Source organism: Pristis pectinata, chromosome 23, assembly GCF_009764475.1.
Source record: "Pristis pectinata isolate sPriPec2 chromosome 23, sPriPec2.1.pri, whole genome shotgun sequence".
Lineage (NCBI taxonomy): Eukaryota > Metazoa > Chordata > Chondrichthyes > Rhinopristiformes > Pristidae > Pristis > Pristis pectinata.
The window spans coordinates 14585198-14605115 of record NC_067427.1 but is presented as its reverse complement, the minus strand read 5'-3'; the positions used below and the strand labels follow the sequence as shown (position 1 = coordinate 14605115).

The window sequence follows — 19918 nt, the reverse complement described above, 5'->3', positions numbered from 1 at the left end:
TGACTATATTTTGCTAAATGTAGGTGTGTCATACTGGCAGATGTGAGAAATTTGTCTTTGGTCACTAGTGCTTAACATGTGGTAGAGTAACAGCCACACTTATTTGTCTCTGCACATTCAGTGAATGGAATGCAGGGAAGTATAACTGGCAGTCAACACTCTCACATGTTTAGTGTCAGCAGTGGCGGTGAACCTCATACTGTGTCATGACTGTCAGTCTGTCCCTTGGCACACATCAGCTCCTCCATTTGTACAGTTTGGAGAAAGTCAGCATTTAATATTACAACTTATCCATACAACACAATGTGCAATGTAGTTGTCCAAGAACCCAGATTGAAGACCACTGACTGAAATGCACAAAATGCGATGCAAAAAATTAAGTTAGAATGGTTCATATTAAATCACGTACAGAAATTAAGAGGAAAAATAGATGGGAATAAAAGGGAGAGAAGGAGGACCAAAAGGAAATGTTTTAAAAAATTAAAAATTTAGAACATCAAATTCTGAAGTAATGAGATACCACATGTAAAAGTTGATTTCAATGTCAGATGGGATGCTTGGAGTAATTAATACTTATCATAGCTTTAAACATTTACTTGAAACATACTGCAATAGGCAAGCCCTAATTTTATCCAATGGGTTGAGTGGATGTGAGTCACGTAAGTACTGCAACTTCATGCCCTGCCGTGACCTTCGATGCTGAGTCAATGAGTGACGTTCTGGAGTAGTGAAGCTTCTGCAGGATAGGGAAGTCCACAAGCAATTTCCTGATCAGTGTGTTTCACCCTCACCTGAAGGTGCTGTCCAATTTACATTGCGTGCTCCCTGACATTTATACTGTAGGTCTGGGCTAAATCACACATTGGAAGTGTTTGTGTACAAACATTCATCAGAATTTATAACCAGGACTGCAGATGTAATCTTGTATTACATTGCTAACATTCATCAAAGTGCAACAATGCAAACTGTAATGAGCACCATTTACAGAAAAATATTCATCACAAGTTTAAATAGTAGCTCTGAGGGGTTCTGATGTGCTCGATAAACTGATATATTTATCATATTCTGTAATAATTATGCTGATGGGCACCACTGACATTGGTTACACTCTGTTCATAGAAAGAAAGATTGGTACCAGGTTCAGGTCTTACATAGATGAAGGCTCTACTGTCAATCATTTGTCAATATTATCAGAAATGCAGAAGATTTGAAGGAGCACAGAGATCTCAAAGGACAGTTGACATGGAGAAGGATACAGAGTTAAGACAGAGCAAGTCCATGGAGTGTTTTGGAAGCATGGACAAGAACTTTATAACTGCAGGCACTGCAGGACCAAGAGCCAAAGTAAGTCTGAGCGAGCGCATGCATTGTGAACTGTGATTTGTTGCGTTAGAATAGACTGCAGTGTTTTGGATGAGTTTGTTTATGCTGGATGGATATATGAAGACTGCAGTGAGCACTCAAGTGGTCAAATCTAGAGGTAACAATGGTGTGAAGGGGGCTGGGCTTCAACAGAGCTGAGGTGGGCGAGGGATTGGATAATAAAGTGAAGACAGAACTCAATGATCTTGGTGATAGAACCAATATGTGGTCAGAAGCTTATCTCAGGGTCAAATCTTAGAGCAAGCCTACAAACTGATATTTATCATGTTCCATATGTGCAGGTGACTGACACCATTGACAGCATCAATAAGAATTCTGATTTGTACCATGATTACATATTAACTTGGATTACACTATGCATACTATGAGAGGATGCAGAAAGGATTCACAAGGATGTTGCCTGGATTGGAGGGCTTGAGTTATCAGGAGAGATTGGATAGGCAGGGTCTGTTTTCCTTGGAGTGAGGGGGGTTGAGAGGCAGCATGATAGAGGTTTATAAACTTAGGAGAGGCATAAATAAGGTAGATAGTCTGTCTTTTTTTCCACTATAGGGGTGTCTAAAACTAGAGGGCATAGGTTTAAGGTATGAGGGGGAAGCTTTAAAGGAGATCTGAGGGGTAAATTTTTCACACACAGCGGTATCTGGAATGAGCTATCAGAGGAAGTAGCAGAGGTAGGAACAGTAACCATATTTAAGAGGCATCTTGAGTGGTATTTGAATGAGCAGGGCATAATGGATATTGAATTAATGCAGGCAAGTGGCATTGGTAGAGATGGGTATGATTGTCGGCATAGACACTGTGGGCCAAAGGGCCTGTTTTTGTGCTGTACGACTATCTGTGACACTAGAATAACAAATATTTGCCATCCTTTATCAACTGGAAGAGAAACCGATGCCAATATTACAGGTTGACATCACTGTATAATTAGGAAAGTGGATGCAAGATAGTTTTGCACATTGGTATTTATCATACTGTCTAAATAGGATACAGGATTTGTACTAGTGTTGTACATGGCAGTAAAAGCAACATATGTATCTAGCAGTTTTTGTAAATTAAATCATTCTGGGATGGTTCTGAGAAGCTTTGACATGAAGCCACCAAAATAGATATTAAGACAGACAACCAAAAAACTGGGGAAAGGGGGAAGTGGAACGTTTCTGTAGGAAGTGGAAGGAAGAAAAAGGAAGCCAGTCAGGTTTAGGGAGAGCATTTCAGATCTTAAGCCCAGTGAAGGCACAGCTGCTGGTGGAGTAGCAGTCAGAGTCGGGGGTGTAGAATAGCCCTGAACTGAAGAAACACAGAGACAGAGATTTCACCTCACATTCACTCATTGGATTTGAGGAAGTCACTGAGAGGCTATGGAAGTTAGGAGAATTGTCAACTTCAGGTTTTGTAAAATGGGAGCCTATGTAGGTCCGTGAGCACAGGAGTAATGGGACAGTGCGATTTGCTGTGGGTAACAAGATTATGGATAAGCTTATGTGGGAAGATGGGAAGGGGAGCCAACCAGGAGAGCATTGGAATAGTCTAATGTGGAGAAAATAAAGGCATAGATGAAAGCTTCAGCAACAGGGGAGTAGGGGCTGGATAATGGTCAGAGGTGGGTGTGGGCTGTCCAAGTAAAGGAGTTGGACGTGTGGTCAGGAGCTCACCCAGGAGACACCAAAAACATCAAAGTTAAGAACCAACATTCATCACGTTGCATACAGTATACACTGATTTTCAATGCACTGTGTAAATAGGAAATCTGATTTATCCCTGTGTTACAAACTGATTAGGATCACATTGTAGGTGTACCTGTGTTAGAAATTGGCATTCAACACACTATAAATAACTGATGTCTTATAATATTAGCCAACCACATTCATCAAGCTGCTTCAATTAGTGGATTGACTGTGCCAGTTACATTCATCTCATTGAAAATCAAAAACCTCCAGATGCTGGAAATTTATAATAAAAACAAAAAATGCTTGAAATACTCAGCAGATCGGGCAGCATCTGTTTTTCTTTGCGCATTCACCACATTGTTCGTATATGAGTTCAGAGGTACCAATGATACCCACTAATGTTTTTCAGATTATACAAATAGGAGAGTTTATAAGTATTACATAAGCACTAATTTGCAAGCTACAAATAGAACAACTGATGGTTTGTCCGACACACATATTTATCACACTGAAGATATAGGACTTCTGGTGGGCATCAGTTTTACACAATAACATTCATTATTCTTCATAAGTAGGAGTCATTAATCACTCGGTGCAAATAGGAGAGCTAATGGTTATTATTCCTAACACTCTGGCATTATGCATGCCCTATAACTAGGAGAGCTAATGGGTACCAGCGTCACATACTGACATAAATCATATTTTAAAGAAGGGAACTTGAAGGAACCAGTGTTGTGCTGACATTAATCACTGTATAAAATGAGGAACTGATAAGTAGCAGTGAAGTATTTTAGATTTTTTGATTAGCACTGTTTTGTTCTTGCTCTTAAGGAGGATTTGCTGGAGACAGGAAGTGTCTGCCTGTAAGTTTGCTAAGAGGAGCGACAAGCAGTCAATGGAATCACAACCTACAACTGCTAAGTAAAGCTCGTGCTGTTGGTACTGGTTTAGAAAACCTGGAAAGGGAGATGAGGTTGCAACATTTATAGAGTATAGAATCTGTCAAACAGGGGTAGATTAATGTCAAACATCTCTAACAAAAGCTTTAATCAGACTGTCTTGAGGCCTGTTAATGTTATCGTGTTATTGATTTCTCTCTTTCCTCTAGTAATAGAAACATTTAGTTTTTGCCTTTTGGTCAGGGAATGAAAAGTATCCCTGAACTATGAACTGGTGAATTAAGCCTGACCTAAAAGCAATGTGGGTCGCTTCAGTCAACCTAATTAAAAAAACATAGAAATGGTCTTATAGAAGCTGCAGATTGGTAGAATGTGGCACAGCATGGAAGATGAATTTATAATTAAAAATCCTACTTAGTGATGGAGGTACAAAGAATAGAAATATTAATCAGATAATAACTTTGGTAAGTTGTCCAGAAAAATAACTTGTTAAAATTAAAGTTATTACTAAGGGACAAGCTCATTAAAATTCTCCATTTATGGGTTGCATTAATCAAAGCAGAAATGCATGATGCATAACTTAAAAGGGGCAAGAGAAATGTTCACAATTTGTGCATGTGGATTTGCAAAGATCTAAGATACTGAGCTTCAGACTGTAACATGCTTGTAATATGTGCGGTTGTATTACCTTTTAAGTTTGTTTTGTACCATTGCATGTACTGAGTGCTTAATAAATCTGTGATGCATGATATTTAGTACCTTTAATGAGTGAATTATGTTTAAGAACACATAACTTCCAGTACACTAAGATGGGAAGAGCAACTTGAACTTGCAAAGCAGGATATAGATGTTTTAGAGGAATGTGAGAGAAGTCAATAGGCAAAGGCAGTTTTGCAAGAAGTTAAAAAAGGAAAAGAATGGGATGAGAAATTGAAGCAGAAGCAACAGTGAGACATTAGCTTGGTTCAATGATATGAAGTTGTTAACAACTGTTGGAGAATGAAATCCAGCAACTTATAGGTAAAGTTGTTGAACAATAAACAGCAGGAGTAGTTTACTCAGCATCTCAGACTAAGAATAAGATGCTAAGGAATCAAGCCAGTAAGTGACTGGGACATGAAGCATGAGAGATGTAAACAGAGCTTAAAAGAATGTGGAATGAGAATTGCTCAGCAGCGCTAACAGACAGAGCAAGACCGAGGCTGGGAGCCTCAGCTGGTTGATGCAGCTCCTCATTCTCTCTGTGCTCTACAAATTGCACCCTTCCCTTTCACCAGCAAAGAAAGAATTGTGCAGGAGGAGAGACAGTGATATCTGTCCTTACACAGCAGACAGAGGGTGTAAACAAATTGCCAAAATAATTCCCTGGTTAGACAGCCCAACTATAATGAAACAATTAGAGAACTGAAAGAAATTGAGAACCCACAAGGTTTTTGCTCAAGTCTTCACCCCACCAGCCCTGGATGAAGAGACACACTGTGAACTTGAACCAAGTGGCAAACATCAAGAACTGAAAACTGATTTCAGAGAAAATTATAAGAGTAAAAAAAATCTTCTTTTTTCAGTGTGCAGTTTCCTTAGTGAGTGTGAATGTTCTCTTCTTCGGTGCTGCTGGTGTTTAGTGTTGCACATTATGGTTGTATTCCAGCCTGCAATGTTGTCCTTGTAAGTATTTCAATCCTTTTTAAAGCTAATTTTTACATTGGATTATAGTCAATAATAGTTACAATTATTTAGAAAACCAGGCAAAGCAAAAAAACAAGAAGAAGAAGATAACCTACTGGATATTTTGAACATATGAGCTGTTCTGTAATTTTAATTGTAAGTTGAGTCTCTCTGATTTATGATCTGAACACTGTTAAAAGAACTGGTGCAAACTAACCTGAGTTTACTGAATGAGTCTCTGAACAAATAATTAAATCAATATATTGTAAGAGTGTCTGCATTTCATTGGATGCTGCAGAACATCTTGATGACATAAGAAATGCAGCTTTTAATTTTATTGGTCATCTGTTGTAGTTGTATTTGAAAACAAGTTATATAAACAATTATATACACAGTACCTGGATCACAGATTGGGATTGACATGTCTGACTTTATCACCTGTGGCCTGAAGTTAATAATTTATGCTTGATCGGGAGTTAATGTTGAGATTAATTAATGTTACTGGAGTTGCTATGTCAGACATTGGTAAATGTGAATGCACAATATCAAAGGAATTATGTAAAATATAAAGCATTAATGATCATCCAATCTCTGGGCAATTTAAGTTGTTTTGTCTCATTTGTTTGATTTTTTTTTAGAATGTTCAAGATAATTCAGCCTGGACTGATCTATATTAAATGGTAGCTGGAGAAGGTATCGTTTCAAGAGCCCCTGCCCTATGTTATTTCTCCGATCTTGATTGGAGTTCTCAAAGTCACCACTCATGCTGCCACTATCAGAGATTTGATGAGATGAGATTTAATGGCAGGCTCCTAAACCTCCACTGATTCAAAGACAGAAGCAAATCCCTGCAATGTGGAGTAGTGGATCTATTGTAGGGTGTTATCATAGTGTTTGCTGCCCTTTTCAGAACCTGCAGTGTTTACTGAATTCCTTTGCTCATGTTGCATCCCTATTTTGTATTTACTGTATGTGAAAAAAAGTTTAAGTCCTGTATAAATCATCCCCTGGCAGAAAGAACTTTAAATCTGTTAAAATTCAATTGCTTCAGCTTTGGCTGCCTATAGAAAAGAATCTGGGTGGGGGTGGTAAACAAAGTATCCGGAAAATTCCAAGTTATGCTTTATCATCACAGTGCTGAGAGGATTAAAAGCCTGAAATATGAACCCTGAAAACGTCACCTGTAGGTGATAATGGTCTGACAAAATCACCAATAACAAAATACTTCAACAAGCATGGCAAGTGTGGAAGCCATTCTAGCAGGAAGGTAAGCGACCTTGGCCTCCCATGTAATATGTATGGACAGCAATCGACTGCCTAAGGAAGTCCGTACATGGAATCTATAAAAGGCTGTAGGAAGGTTGGCCATCCCAAACTCCACTCCAAGTACGGCACGGTAGCACATATAGACACCAGGCTGGACTTAACAACCTGGGTGGATTTGGCAAGTTTGATGGTCCATTTTAAAGGAAGCACAACAACAGTGTCTTCCCTTCGCTGACAGTAAGACATAGAAAACAACTAGTTCAGTCATGTCCTGCAATTGGAATACCGAACAATGAGAAAGCTGCTTAAAACTTGTGTACTCCCTAAAACACTGGGAACCATGAAGCAAAAGTTTTAAGTAACGGCTTCTAACTTTACTTGAGAAAAGCCCCTGATCTTTGTGATATAGCCAAAGGCACTGGAATGTTCTTCAATTGATGTTGTATGTATTGGGATCTTAAGATTGCCTCTATATGCACAGGTGTAATATGTTGTATGGGATACTTGATAAAGATGCACTGAAGATTGGGTCTTGGACATGTCACATTGACAACATAATTCCACTACATAGTACAGTTCAGAATAGTGAGAGTATACACTGTATGACCAAGGAATTAATTTTTCTTTCCTCAGGACAGAAAAACTGAACTTCTATATACAAGATAACGTCCAAGCAGGAAAGAAAGCCTTCAAGGAAACAAAAAAAGTTGTAATTCCAAATCTCAGTGATCTGGTTCCTGGTTGGATACCACTTGCTTCATTGCAACTGTGATTGTACTTCTAACTTACTTCTATAACGGTAAAAGGCTTTAATGTCCGGAAGTCTGGTTTTATAAATGAAATTCTTTTTTTCAATCATGATATGTAATAATGATGTAATGAAACTATACTAGAAGAGAAAATGGCTTGAAGCAGGTGAGGATGGCATGCCAATGATGCATGCTTACCTTCAGTGCATTTTATGAATGAAATAATTGAAATAAACCACGGGACCATAGAAACAGGAGAAGGCCCGCAACTTCTCAAGGTTGCTTTTCCCCTCAACTAAATTATGAAAAAAAATCTGTATTATAATTTCATTTACTTGCCTCAATAACCCTTAATAACTTGCGTAATAAAAATCCATTAGTGTTGTTTCTGAAAATTTAAATTGACCATGACCTTACAGGCTTTGGAAGGCACGGTTCCAGATTTCCACAACATTTTGTGACACATTAATCAAATCTATAAGTCACTCAGCTGATGGGTTACATCTTGTCATTTCACTATAATGGCCTAGCTCAGTTAATGGTATTCTCATCTGAATCACAAGGTTGTAGGTTCAAGCCCCACGCCAAAGTCTTGAGTACAAAATCTAGGATATCTGTTTAGTGTAGAACTGAGGAGCTGGTGAAGAAACTGTATTTCGTATAAGACAATAAGCAATTTGGTGGATGTAACAAGGAAATTTCCAGAATGCCCCAGCAATTATTCATCCCCTGAGCTAGATGACTAAAATAAAATACCTGATTAGCTAATTGCTGTTTGTGTGGTCTGACTGTGCACAAATTGGCTGCTGTATTTCCTACATTACTGCAGTGATTACCTTTCAGAAATATTTCATTAGCTGCAAAAGCACTTTATAGCTGAGTCTCTTTCTTTCTTTGCTTTTCTTTCTTTTTAACTTGTCAGGTCTGGATCAGTTAGAACAGTGCTCAATTTGGTTTAATAAATTAAAGCAGATAGAAATTCAAGAGTTTAAAGACAAAATTTCACCTTTGAGGACAGTTGGATTAGTTTGATTGGCAGCTCTACTTATCCTTACTATAGCTGGGGACTATCCTGAAGCGGGGAATGAGATATTGAAGGCTCAAGTAACATGACAGGGGTCACAAAGTGTAAAATGTGGACAAGCCCTATTCTGTTCACAGCTTGAGACAGATTGTTAGATTTGTAATTCACAGTGTGTATTACTGATGCCGACAATGTAATCAATCAGCTAATGGTTTCTGGTTTTCTTTACAAATTTACATTTATTAAAGATGCAAATTTATCAAAGTTTGAAGCCCTCCTGTTCATTTAGTTCTACAACATACCTGTGGTACTGTTACTTACAGTTAACATATTAATGACTGGGAAAGCCTTCGTGCCTTTAATAATACACTATTTGGAAAATGGCTCCGTAATTTAAGAACATTTCTTGGGTGCATTCAAGGACATTTATTTGGATGAATTCAAATGAATTTGTTGAGAATCCCAATTTAAGGCCTTAATTATGTTGTGATTTTAGTCCAAACTTATGAATCTACATGAAGCATTGTTACCTAGAATTACAATGGATTTAAAGTACAGAAGTAGAGCTTCCAGCCCAACTGGTCTGTGTCAGTATTTAAGCTGCACCTGAGCTTCCTCCCACCCTATTTCATTTGATTTTTCCAGCGTATGTTTTTCCTTTCTCTCTTTAGCACTTAACTAAGTTCCCACTAAATTTGTCTCTGTCATATGTCTCAAGTGGTCCAGGATGATTCCACTGATCACTTTTAACTGCATAAGAGAAAAGCAGGCTTAGTTGTCCTGAAGTCGACCAATGATATTCCTTTATGAATTTCACTTTACATTGTACTAATGTTAAGTTTTTAGCCTTGCCTGTTACGCAGAAATGTTTGTCTATTTAGATGTAATAACCACAGAACTGTTGAAATGAAGCCTATTCTAAAACCAATGGTTAGTTAGTTTGGTGTGCCTTTACGTATTCATTCCCAAAATTTGAGAGAATTTCAATAATTGGGAAATAAGTTTGAAAAGCACAGGAAAACATTTGGATTTATGTCATCCTTTTTGCCTCAGATTTCCTCAGTGACTGTAGTGGCGCATGGACTCAAAAACAGATTTGAAAACAGAAAAGGTGGCACCTGTGGAGAGGGAAATGGTTAGCACTTCAGGTCTGATGTCCATTCATCAGCACATTTTCTGTTTTTATTTCAAGTTTCCAGCAATCTGCAATATAAGAGTCAAGGAGTCATAGAGAGATACAGCATTTCAAGGCAGGCTTCATTTAGTAAAGTAACATTTGTATGTAACCAGAAGCACCAAGCGAGCTAATGGGTATCAATCTTAAACAATTTTATCACACTGTGTAAATAGGAAACATGATGGTTACACGTGACATCAGTCATACTCAGATGAATTGATGGCTCCAGTGTTTCATGCTTTCAGCACAGTTTGGAGAGCTGCTGGTCGACAGTCACACCTATTTATGAATATGAGAGCAGATACAGTAGTTGCTTGCTATATTGATATTTCTTATTCACAAAATGAATTAGACACAAGCTCCTGCTATGTGCTGCTTGATATCTTGTGACATTGTAGCCCAAAAGCAACAATGATCCTGATCTAATACAGAAATACTAAGCAAGTCATGAGGCTTTTTCTTATGCTGTGCATAGAGGGCAGAAATATTGCAAATGTACCAAATTAATAATTCACAAATAATTATTTTACAAATATGATTAATTGAGCAAATGAAGAAAAGATGACCTATTTCCTATCTACATCATGTTCCTGATGCAGTGGCATAATTGCAAGTACCTTCAAATGAAACAAAGATATAAACCATATTTCCCTAAAACTAACAGGTTATGAGTATAGATTTCATGGGATTGTTCAGTATGGAAGACTGCTTTATCCAGGCAAGCTGTGCTGTGCCTCAGGAGACCAACTCAGTTTTAAACATCTCCAGATTCTCTACTGTCAAGTAACCTTTTTCCAAAAGATATCTGTGTTTATCAGCTTGAACGATAACATCCTCCTCATTGACCATGCATCTCTGTTTTGGGGGCCTCTCACCTGCCTGCTGCCTCTGTCCCTGCCCTGCCCAAACCTCCCATCTGTTTAAAGCCTGCTCATCATTCAGACATCCTGTTTTTCCAGTCAAATCATCGAGCCTGTGGTCCACCCCAGCCAGACATGCTTGCACATTCCACACTTCCCAATTCCTACACTAGTCTGTCTTCCATGCTTCCAAACTTTTGTACACTTTGAACCTTCCAACTCCTTCCACTGCCTCTCTCTAAATGTGCAGCTACTACAAGCGGCCCTGGTCTACAATACTCAGACCCTTGGAGTCTCTGCTCTCCTAAACCTTCCAAATTCCCATGGCTCCTGCTTTCCAGGCCTGGCTGTCTTTCGGTGGCAATGGTTATTTGCATCTGGTCAGGTGAGTTTGCTGGAAGATCTTACACTCTGCAAACCTTTATTTCACACAAACCACATGTTCTCTCTCTCTTTGTACTGTAATAGCTTCTTTCTAAATTTCACAGCATTTCTTATATGCTTTGAGATGATTTTGTTAGAAGTTTCCAAACACACACACACAAGGAGCCCAGTCTGTAAACCTTAGTCCCCTGGGTACTATGCATGCCCAGCCTTTGTAATGGCTTTATTTTCCTTGCAACTTCAACATGTTAACTGCAATAGCAGAACAGCCTGCTTCAGCATCCATCGATAGATACATCCACAAGAGGTTGGGATTAAATCTCTGGTCACTTAGGGACTGCAAAGGCAACAAAAAAAAGATAGATCCTGGAAAAACATCTTTATGATATTGAAATATGTTGAAAGGTATGTCTCAGGAAGCTTACTGCTGCCATCTGAAGGCTCACCGAATGATTGACTGAACAATGTTGAACAGAGTAAAACCAGGGCAAAATATTATTGGAAAATGGTGATATGTCATTTTGTCAATTCACATCTTTGGGATGTTTAGCATAACATTGAACACAGTCAGATCTCTACAAAGCAGTTCCTCCCATTCAGTTATTTTGCAACATTTGTTCCCAGCAGTTCTGTTACTCATGAAATATAGTGAATGTTAATGATTCAGTTTTATTTTAACAAATGTTGCTTATCCAAATTCCCACATAGATGTGTTCATACTGAACAACCACATTGTACTGTTAAGTAGCTTTTCTGTGGCTGTGCAAAGCTATCATTGAAAGTGTAAGCACAGAGAGTGGAACAACATTTTGCCTTATTAAATTATTGATGAGAAAGAATGATTTCATATTTCAAGCAGTGTACAACGTGATTATTAATTAAATCCTTCGGCATCACCATTGCCTGATAGGAACACATTCATAAGGTTAATTATTCATCACTGTCCTGTATTTTATCAACACAATTGAAAGTCAAGTAAAGAACAAGAACACCTAACGTTATATAGCACCTTTAAAATTGTAAAATAGCCCAGTCCCTCTCACAAGAACAGAATCTGACCAAGTTTTGATTCCGCCAACATAGGTTTCAAGGTGAATCTTAAAAAGGGAGTGAGATCAAGAGGTTTAGAGAAAGAATTCGAGAACACTTAAAGTGTGTAATGTCCTGTTCAACAAATCTTCAAAAAATTCTTTAGAATAATGTTAAATACTGTTTCAATGTTGGAACAACATTGAAGATAAACCCTCTTTCATTATATATAAATTAAATCATATTTCAGCATTAAATATTAATGTCCTGGATACTGACTACATTTGGCGTAATTCCAAGTGCAAGTCAGGATATTCTATTCAAGTTAGCAGAAGCAACATCTGTTATGGGGGAAACTGCAGTTCCATCTCATAGTAACGCCACTCACACCTTACCTTCTGTCTTTGGGGCTTGGTGCTGGGCCATATGCAGCATCTTCTTCAAAGTCTGTTCAAAAGGAAAAATATAAAGTATTAGAAAGTATCCACACAGTGTCATTCCAAACAAAGTGGAGGGGAGGCTAAACCAATCCTATCAACTATACTGAGACACAAATTGGTAAATTGGTTTATTATAGTCACATGTACCAAGGTGCAGTAAAAAACTTGTCTTGTTTTCCGTTCATACAGATCAATTCACTACAACAGTACATTGAGGTAGTACAAGGTAAAACAATAACAAAATTCAGAATAAAGTGTAACAGTTACAGAGAAAGTGCAGTGCAGGCAGACAATAAGGTGCAAGGTCATGACAAGGTAGATTGTGAGGTGAAGAGTCCATCTGATCATACTATGGGACCATTCAATAGTCTTATAACAGCGGGATTGAAGCTGTCCATGACCCTGGTGGTATGTGCTTTCAGTCTTTTGTATCTTCTGCCTGATGGGGAGGGGGGGTGAGGGGGTGGAGAAGAGAGAATGTCCAGGGTGGGTGGGGACTTGGATTATGTTGGCTGCTTTACTGAGGCAGTAAGAAGTGTAGACAGAGACAGCAGATGCTGGAACCTGGAGCAACACACCAAACACTGGAGGAACTCAAAGGGTCAGGTAGCATCTTTGGAGAGAAATGGACAGTTGACATTTTGGTCGAGACCCTTTGTGTGTCCAGATGAAGGGTCTCGACCCAAAACTTCAACTGTGCATTTCCCACCATAGATGCTGCCTGACCCGTTGAGTTCCTCCAGCATTTTGTGTGTTGCTATCAATTATACTGCTGCTTTCTACCTTATCATGTCTCACAGATGGAAGAACATTAATATAACTGTGCTAAATTGGCAGTGTATGCTTGTGTTGGTATTTGTGGTTCATTTCTATTGATGATTCCTCTCATACCCTCAAAGCACAGTGGGTCGTGTAAAGGTTTTGACAAATCTATCCTGAAAAAGGGAAGAAAATAAGGAAGAATTATTATACTGAAGGTGTTCATTCTGCTAGTTCTTTGGGGAGGAAGCAAATAAGATTTACGAGGATATTGCAGAAAACATGTTTTTTCATTTTGAATAGCTTGGACGTAATAAACCAAATAGCTTCTTTCTATGATTCTACAATACCAGCAATGAGGAACTGATGAAGAGCTTGTGGTTTTTTGTTTAGAGCAGAAAGATTTAAAGAGAGATTTAAAATAACTGCTGAAAATTACACAGAGCTATGATTAATACAGATACAGCACCATCACCATCTCTTGGGATAGATTTAGGACAAATCGCAAAGCTCAACACATGGCATCCATGAACATTAGCAGCAGCGGCGGCTCTGTATTCACCCACCATCTGCAGCTTCATGACCTGTGATATTCCCCTGTCATTACTGTCACCACAGTTGACAAATATTGATTGAATGAGGAGTCCAGGAGAAAATGTTAGGAGTAGCTCCGAGTAGACTTACGAATGAAGAGCCAACCTGAACGTACAAGACAGAACTGCATGTGTGGTGAGCAGCAGAAGCTGTGTGCTATAGACAGCACTAAACAACCCCACAACCCAGGAACCAGGTCAAAGCTTTGCAGTTCTTTCAAACCCGGTTGTGTATTGTAGCAGGTAATTAAATAGGAGGAGGAAACTCAATGAACGTCTTAATCCTAAGTGATTTTAAGAAACTTGAATGTAAGAAACAAGGCTGTAGCATATGCAAACATATTCAAATGAATGGGTGATTCATCATGGCCTTCTCCTCAAAGTCCCCACCATCAAAGAGGCCAGATTTCAAATTCACTCCTTGCACTACCAGAGGCACAGTTGGTATTGGAGGGCAAATCGTTAGTACAATGAACCAGGAGCAAACATTCAAACATGCTTTTGGGAAGCCAAGGCCCTTGGTTTTCCAGAAGGATGAGATCAAATGATCTGAAAGTCCATGATATCCTTTGGAACTTCCCAAAGGAATCAGATCATATTTGCATCATCTAATAAGACCTGACCCTTCAGAGCTGCCAGCAGGCTCAACGTTAGTCATTGGAACTAAATTTTGTGAAAGATAACCTTGGTAATATTATCACCATGCAGAAAGTCTAGTACCATTACAAATGGTATGAGATTTTCTGCACGTTGATGAAATGGCTATTTCACCTGATGAAGGTACCGATTTCTGGACTCCTGCTTAAAACAATCGGCTGTATTTAGCGCCTGCATTTCATGTGATTGTAAAAGATTCTTAAAAATGTTGAGAATACAAATTTGGAAGCCATTATTTAGGGACAGTGCTTAAGTGTCATTGATGTAACACTAAATTACAGGTTTGGGCTCTTTTCTAGAAAGGATTGACCTGGTGGTAGAGATGTTTCCACCTGTGAGTATAGGGCAAAACCTGAAGCCCTGAACATAAAATGGCCACTATTTGCCAGCAAGGAATTCATAAAAAAACTCTTTACCTAGAGAGTGCTTAGAATGTGGCACTCACTGCCAGAGGGAATAGTTGAGGTGAATATCATAATTGCATTTAAGGTAAATCTTGTTGTGTACATGAGTGAGAAGGAAAGATAGCTATGTTGACAAGATAAATCAGGATGGGAAGAGGTTCATGTGGAGCATAACCATTGCCATCGAGTGGTTGAACTGTTTGTTTTTTTTCTTTATGTTACATCTAATTGTACGTAACAACTTAACAAATGAGCAGGACATGAGCTCCTATTAGCTTAAGGGTACAAAAGATACAGCCAATATCATTTTGATATTAAAGACCTTTCAGTTCAGTTAGTGCAGAGCTCTGGAGGTCCACTGCATTGCAATTTGACAAGTTTCTGTTGCTAACCAAGGAGGAAATGGACAGAACCAGATGATTCTTTGGAGGAAAGAAGAGAATGAGTGGGCTTGTCCACAAGGCACCTCCTACACATTTCTCTTTGTAATCATCATTGAGTTTACTCATACATTGCCTCATTCTAGAGAGATACCTTTGAGTTGACATCAACAGGAAGAACTTAAGCCTGGGCTGGTCATGACACCAATGTACGTTGATTGAGCTTCAGATTTTAAATAAGGCCTTATGTGTTGGATCACAAGCCCCATCTGTTGCCCAAAGGTGTAAAGCCTTCAAAGAATGTTCCTGGGCAACTTCAAGTGGCCAGCACCCCATCTTCCACCCTCTGTAAATTTGACCTTATCCAACACTCTGTCACTTGTACCCATACTTGCACTGATCCATTCTTCTATCATCCTTGTCCTCGATGATATAAACTTCAAGGTACTTTTATATAATAAAACTAAAATGCTGTGTTTTTAAATAATAAAATGAAACGGGGATTTTGTCGATTTGTCAAATGTATATGTTAATTTGTCCAAATAACCATCAGCTTCTATTAGAGTAAAACCGTGGAGATTCTTGCCTAAAGACTGCCCTAATCAATTTGAGAGTTCATGGATTGCTACCAGCAAGTTTGAGAGAGTATTTCACAAATTAGTATTTAGTAAGATGCCATTTCAAATGAACAAAATTAGCTTACATTTACATAGTACTTTTGAAATAGAAAAAAAACATTCCAAGGTTCTTCATGGGAATGGGATCTGGCAAATTTGACTGCAAGTAATATAATTAGAGATTTGGACAAAATGATAGGTTTTAAGGAGTATCTTACAGAGGAAAGAAAGGAAGAGATACAGGGAGGCTGAGGGATGAATTTCCAAAGTTTATTGTGTAGCCAGATTGCAAGTCTGTTAGGGGCTGACTGTTTAAAATTGGGTGTCAGAAGCTGCACATTGAAGGACTGTGGATGGGGGCAAGTAGACAGATTGTTGTTCAAACTACCTGAAAGACTCAGACCACTTAACATAGTTCAAATGATTCCCATAATTGATGGAAGTGGAAACAGCAAATTGATGGTGCCTATTCCTCAACATAAGTGGACGGGGATGGGGTCTGTACTGCTAAAGCCATCGTGTTTGTGACTGTAGAACTCCCCAGACAGAACCAACCAGCATTATGGTGAGCCGAGCCTTTATATATGTCGGTTGTGCTTTGTGTTTTTATCATTGTTTCTTTTAGTAATGTGAGCCTCATTTCTTTAAAATGAAGGCATGTCCATCCCAGCCTGGAGATGGAACGTGCGGATACAGCCCACCTCTGAGATACCTGACATCTACCCAACTATTGGTTCTCTCCTTCCTCCCAACAGCTGGCATGCTGCAAGCAAACACAGAAGCCATTTTGCACACATCAGAGTACCTCAAAACCGCCCAGGATGATCAGTTTAGCTAGTTCCAGTGGCTGCTGATTGAAGGAGCAATGTTGACCAGGGCACCCTGTTCCACTTTGCTTAATGTTAGTCTATCTCCACTTGAAAGAGTTCACTGTCTCTGAGGAACACCTCTCGCATTGCAGCAAACCAATTGAATAATGTGCCGAAGACCCGGAATGGGAATAAAAGTGGGAGATATCACCTGATTCTCACACCTTCTCGATGGATCCTCTCAACACCCGCCCTGAATCTAGTTCTAACTCTGCTCTATTCACTCAGCGCGCAGAAATATACCAATGATAGCGAAGAATTGCTTAATTTGACAGATTGGTAAACATCGTCAACAGATGATTCTCAAAGACGCCCATACAAAGATATTGTTGAGAATAAAACAGTTAAGTTACCATTGATAATTTAATGTAAGTCGATAAAAGTCTGAAGGGGACACTTGCAGGTCACCAGCGCACTCTGACTCTCCATATTTAGGTACCCAATTTGACTAGAGCCATTTTCTCACATGGGGGTACTTTCCGTCACAATTTTGCCTCTCTCCAGGGAACTTTCACTGAAGGAAAGGAGTAAATCGTTTTCGTTCCGACATAGTTTAGATACAGTGAAATAACACGAGTGTTAACCATCGAAGTTCTCACCTCGTATTCGATGTACTGCTTTCTCCATTCCGGCGTTAGATGCGCCGACAGATGTTCCGCAAACTTCATTGCTGTCAAGAACTCCGAGCATTGAGGATGTTCCAGGGAAACATAACAGGAGCGAAGGAAAAAGATGAAGCGACAAAACCAGCCCACTGCCTAATGACCGCTCGGTGTTTCACCCGGCGACAGATACCGCAATAAAAGTTAATATATATTTTTGCACAACGATTAATTATGGTGAAGTTCGAGCAGATCCCTGACACCTTTCTCCGGCTCCAGGCGTCTCGGTAACAGGAACAGTATCACTACCTATCAATAAATAATTGAGCGCTCCGCTAACAGGAAGGGAGGGCGGGAGAGGGAGATAGCAAGCACAGCACTGTCAAAAAACACAGGGTTTTATTGCACGCTGTTTCAATGTAACTTTCGCCTGCTTATTTTAGTTAATTATTTCAGTAAACTACCATTTATAGGCATGTTTTATTGTGTGCAATGATTTAGGTGCATCGCCTGCCAGGGCTTTAGAGCGTTGAATTAGGAGGTGAGGTCGGATTAACTTGGTTTTCATTTCCATTGAGGAGATTGAGGGGAGAAATCCCTCTCACCAACACACTAAAAATGAGTCCACGAATATTGGGCGCTGGTCACTCGCAGCTCTGATGACAATGGAGCTAAAAGTACACAACCGGAAGCCCACACTCCTTCAGTTTGGGTACTGACAACCAAAGTTGGACACCTTCCCCTGGCTCCAAGGGAGGAGGTTTGATTTGCTCCAGGTTTTTAATATAATAAAAGGGCTTGATGAGCTTGATCTGGAGAAACAGTTTCCCTTTCAGTTTTGAGGAAAGGTCATTGACCTGAAAGGTTAAGCCTGTTCCTCTCTTAACAGCATTCTCTGTTCCTGCCCTATGTTGGTGTAGGAGTGAAGAATGGGGGGAACATAATCCTAAAATTAGAAGAAGGCCCATTAGATCAAGGGGTGAAGTCAGATGGCACTTTTCCATGTAAGGTGTAGTATAGACCTATAGTTCTCTGATGATGCAGCTACAATTGGCACTCTAGGGGATGGGAGCCGCTCTAAATGGGCTCACTATGGTGTCACCCAATCTTCTACCAAAATTAAAGCAGGATCAAATTTCCAGCAGAAATCTGATTCCGTTGTCTCCATGGAAGTGCACTCCCCCACCAGATATATTAATTCTTCTGTAATGAGAGAACCATTGGTCTCCCCAGGACAACCAATAAATTCACAATCAAAAAAGAGGAAATCAGCACTTTGTTAGTAATCATAGTATAGTAATAAATTTTTATTATTCATAATAAATATGGAAAATATTGCCTAATTCACAGAAAAAAAACTAAAAATACATTTGCCCTTTTCTCCTCAAAAATGCATCTCCCTCAGTACTTAAGTTTTTGCAAATCTCCATTAGTTTCTGGTCAGTAGAGATTCTCCTTGGATGTTGACATTGGTCGACATGGTGATGGTCATTCAGATCAGAGATAGGTGGTTAAATTTCTCTTGTCCATTGTCATTTTCTGTCACTTATGTAGCATAGATGTTACTTGGAAGTTCACATCTCAAGCCTTAATGTTGTCCAGGTTTCGCTGCTTGCAGGCATGAGCCACTTCAGTTTGGGATGAGATACAAACAGAATGTTTTGAAATCATTCGCAGTGAGCCCCATTCTAACAGTCAGTAGACTCATCACAGCTATTATAAATAAAATAATCCAGGGCTGTGGGGAAGAGCAAGAGGGAGTGGGACAATTGTGTAGCTTGTTCAGAGAGCTGTGAGCAACGAGACAAGTGGCCACCTGTATGAATCTTTTGATCTTTGATATAGTTTATAATGGGCACGTAAATACTGGAGCTACAGCAGTAAGTCAGAGACTGGGTATCTTGTGGCAAGTGACTCACTATTTGACTCCCCAAAACATTTTCACCACAATCGGGAAGCGTGTTGGAGTAGCCTCCACCTGCCTGAGTAACTGCAGCTCTAATACACTCAAAAGAAAGTGCCATCCAGGACCAAGCAGACTACCTGATATGGAATGAATACAGGCCTTAGCAGCAAGGCCCCAGATCCCATAAACAAAATAAAGAACTGTAACTGATTTTCTCCCTTCCTCTTACAATAGAGATAGTGATGATGATGCCACAAGGGACCGCAGATGCTGGAATCTGGAGCAGGAAACAAAATGCTGGAGGAACTCAATGGGCCCTTTATCTGGACTGGTGAAGTGTCTCGACCCAGAATATCGACTGTCCAGTTACCTCCACATTTGCTGCCTGACCCACTGAGTTCCTCCAACATTTTCTTCCTTGCTGATGGAGATGATGATGTTTGGATTGGAGGGGTGCAAGAGGTGAATTTTGGAAAGAGTGACTGAGGCAGATTCTTGCACCTCTTTTAATTCGATTAAAAGACTGTGCCCTGCCTTTTGAGGTTTTTAGGTACTGAGCCACTTGTCTAAGTATCATTATTTTCT

At 39.4% G+C, this 19918-nt stretch overlaps 1 protein-coding gene across 1 annotated transcript in view; it reads right to left on the bottom strand.

Annotated features, from left to right (window-relative positions):
* LOC127582066 (xenotropic and polytropic retrovirus receptor 1 homolog) overlaps positions 1-17493 on the bottom strand; it is a 55106-nt gene extending 37613 nt beyond the window's left edge. The window contains 2 exon segments of the mRNA XM_052037046.1: positions 12502-12553; positions 17425-17493. Of these exon segments, the coding sequence (XP_051893006.1) occupies positions 12502-12553; positions 17425-17493 (121 nt within the window).
* Positions 17494-19918: the final 2425 nt, after the last annotated feature.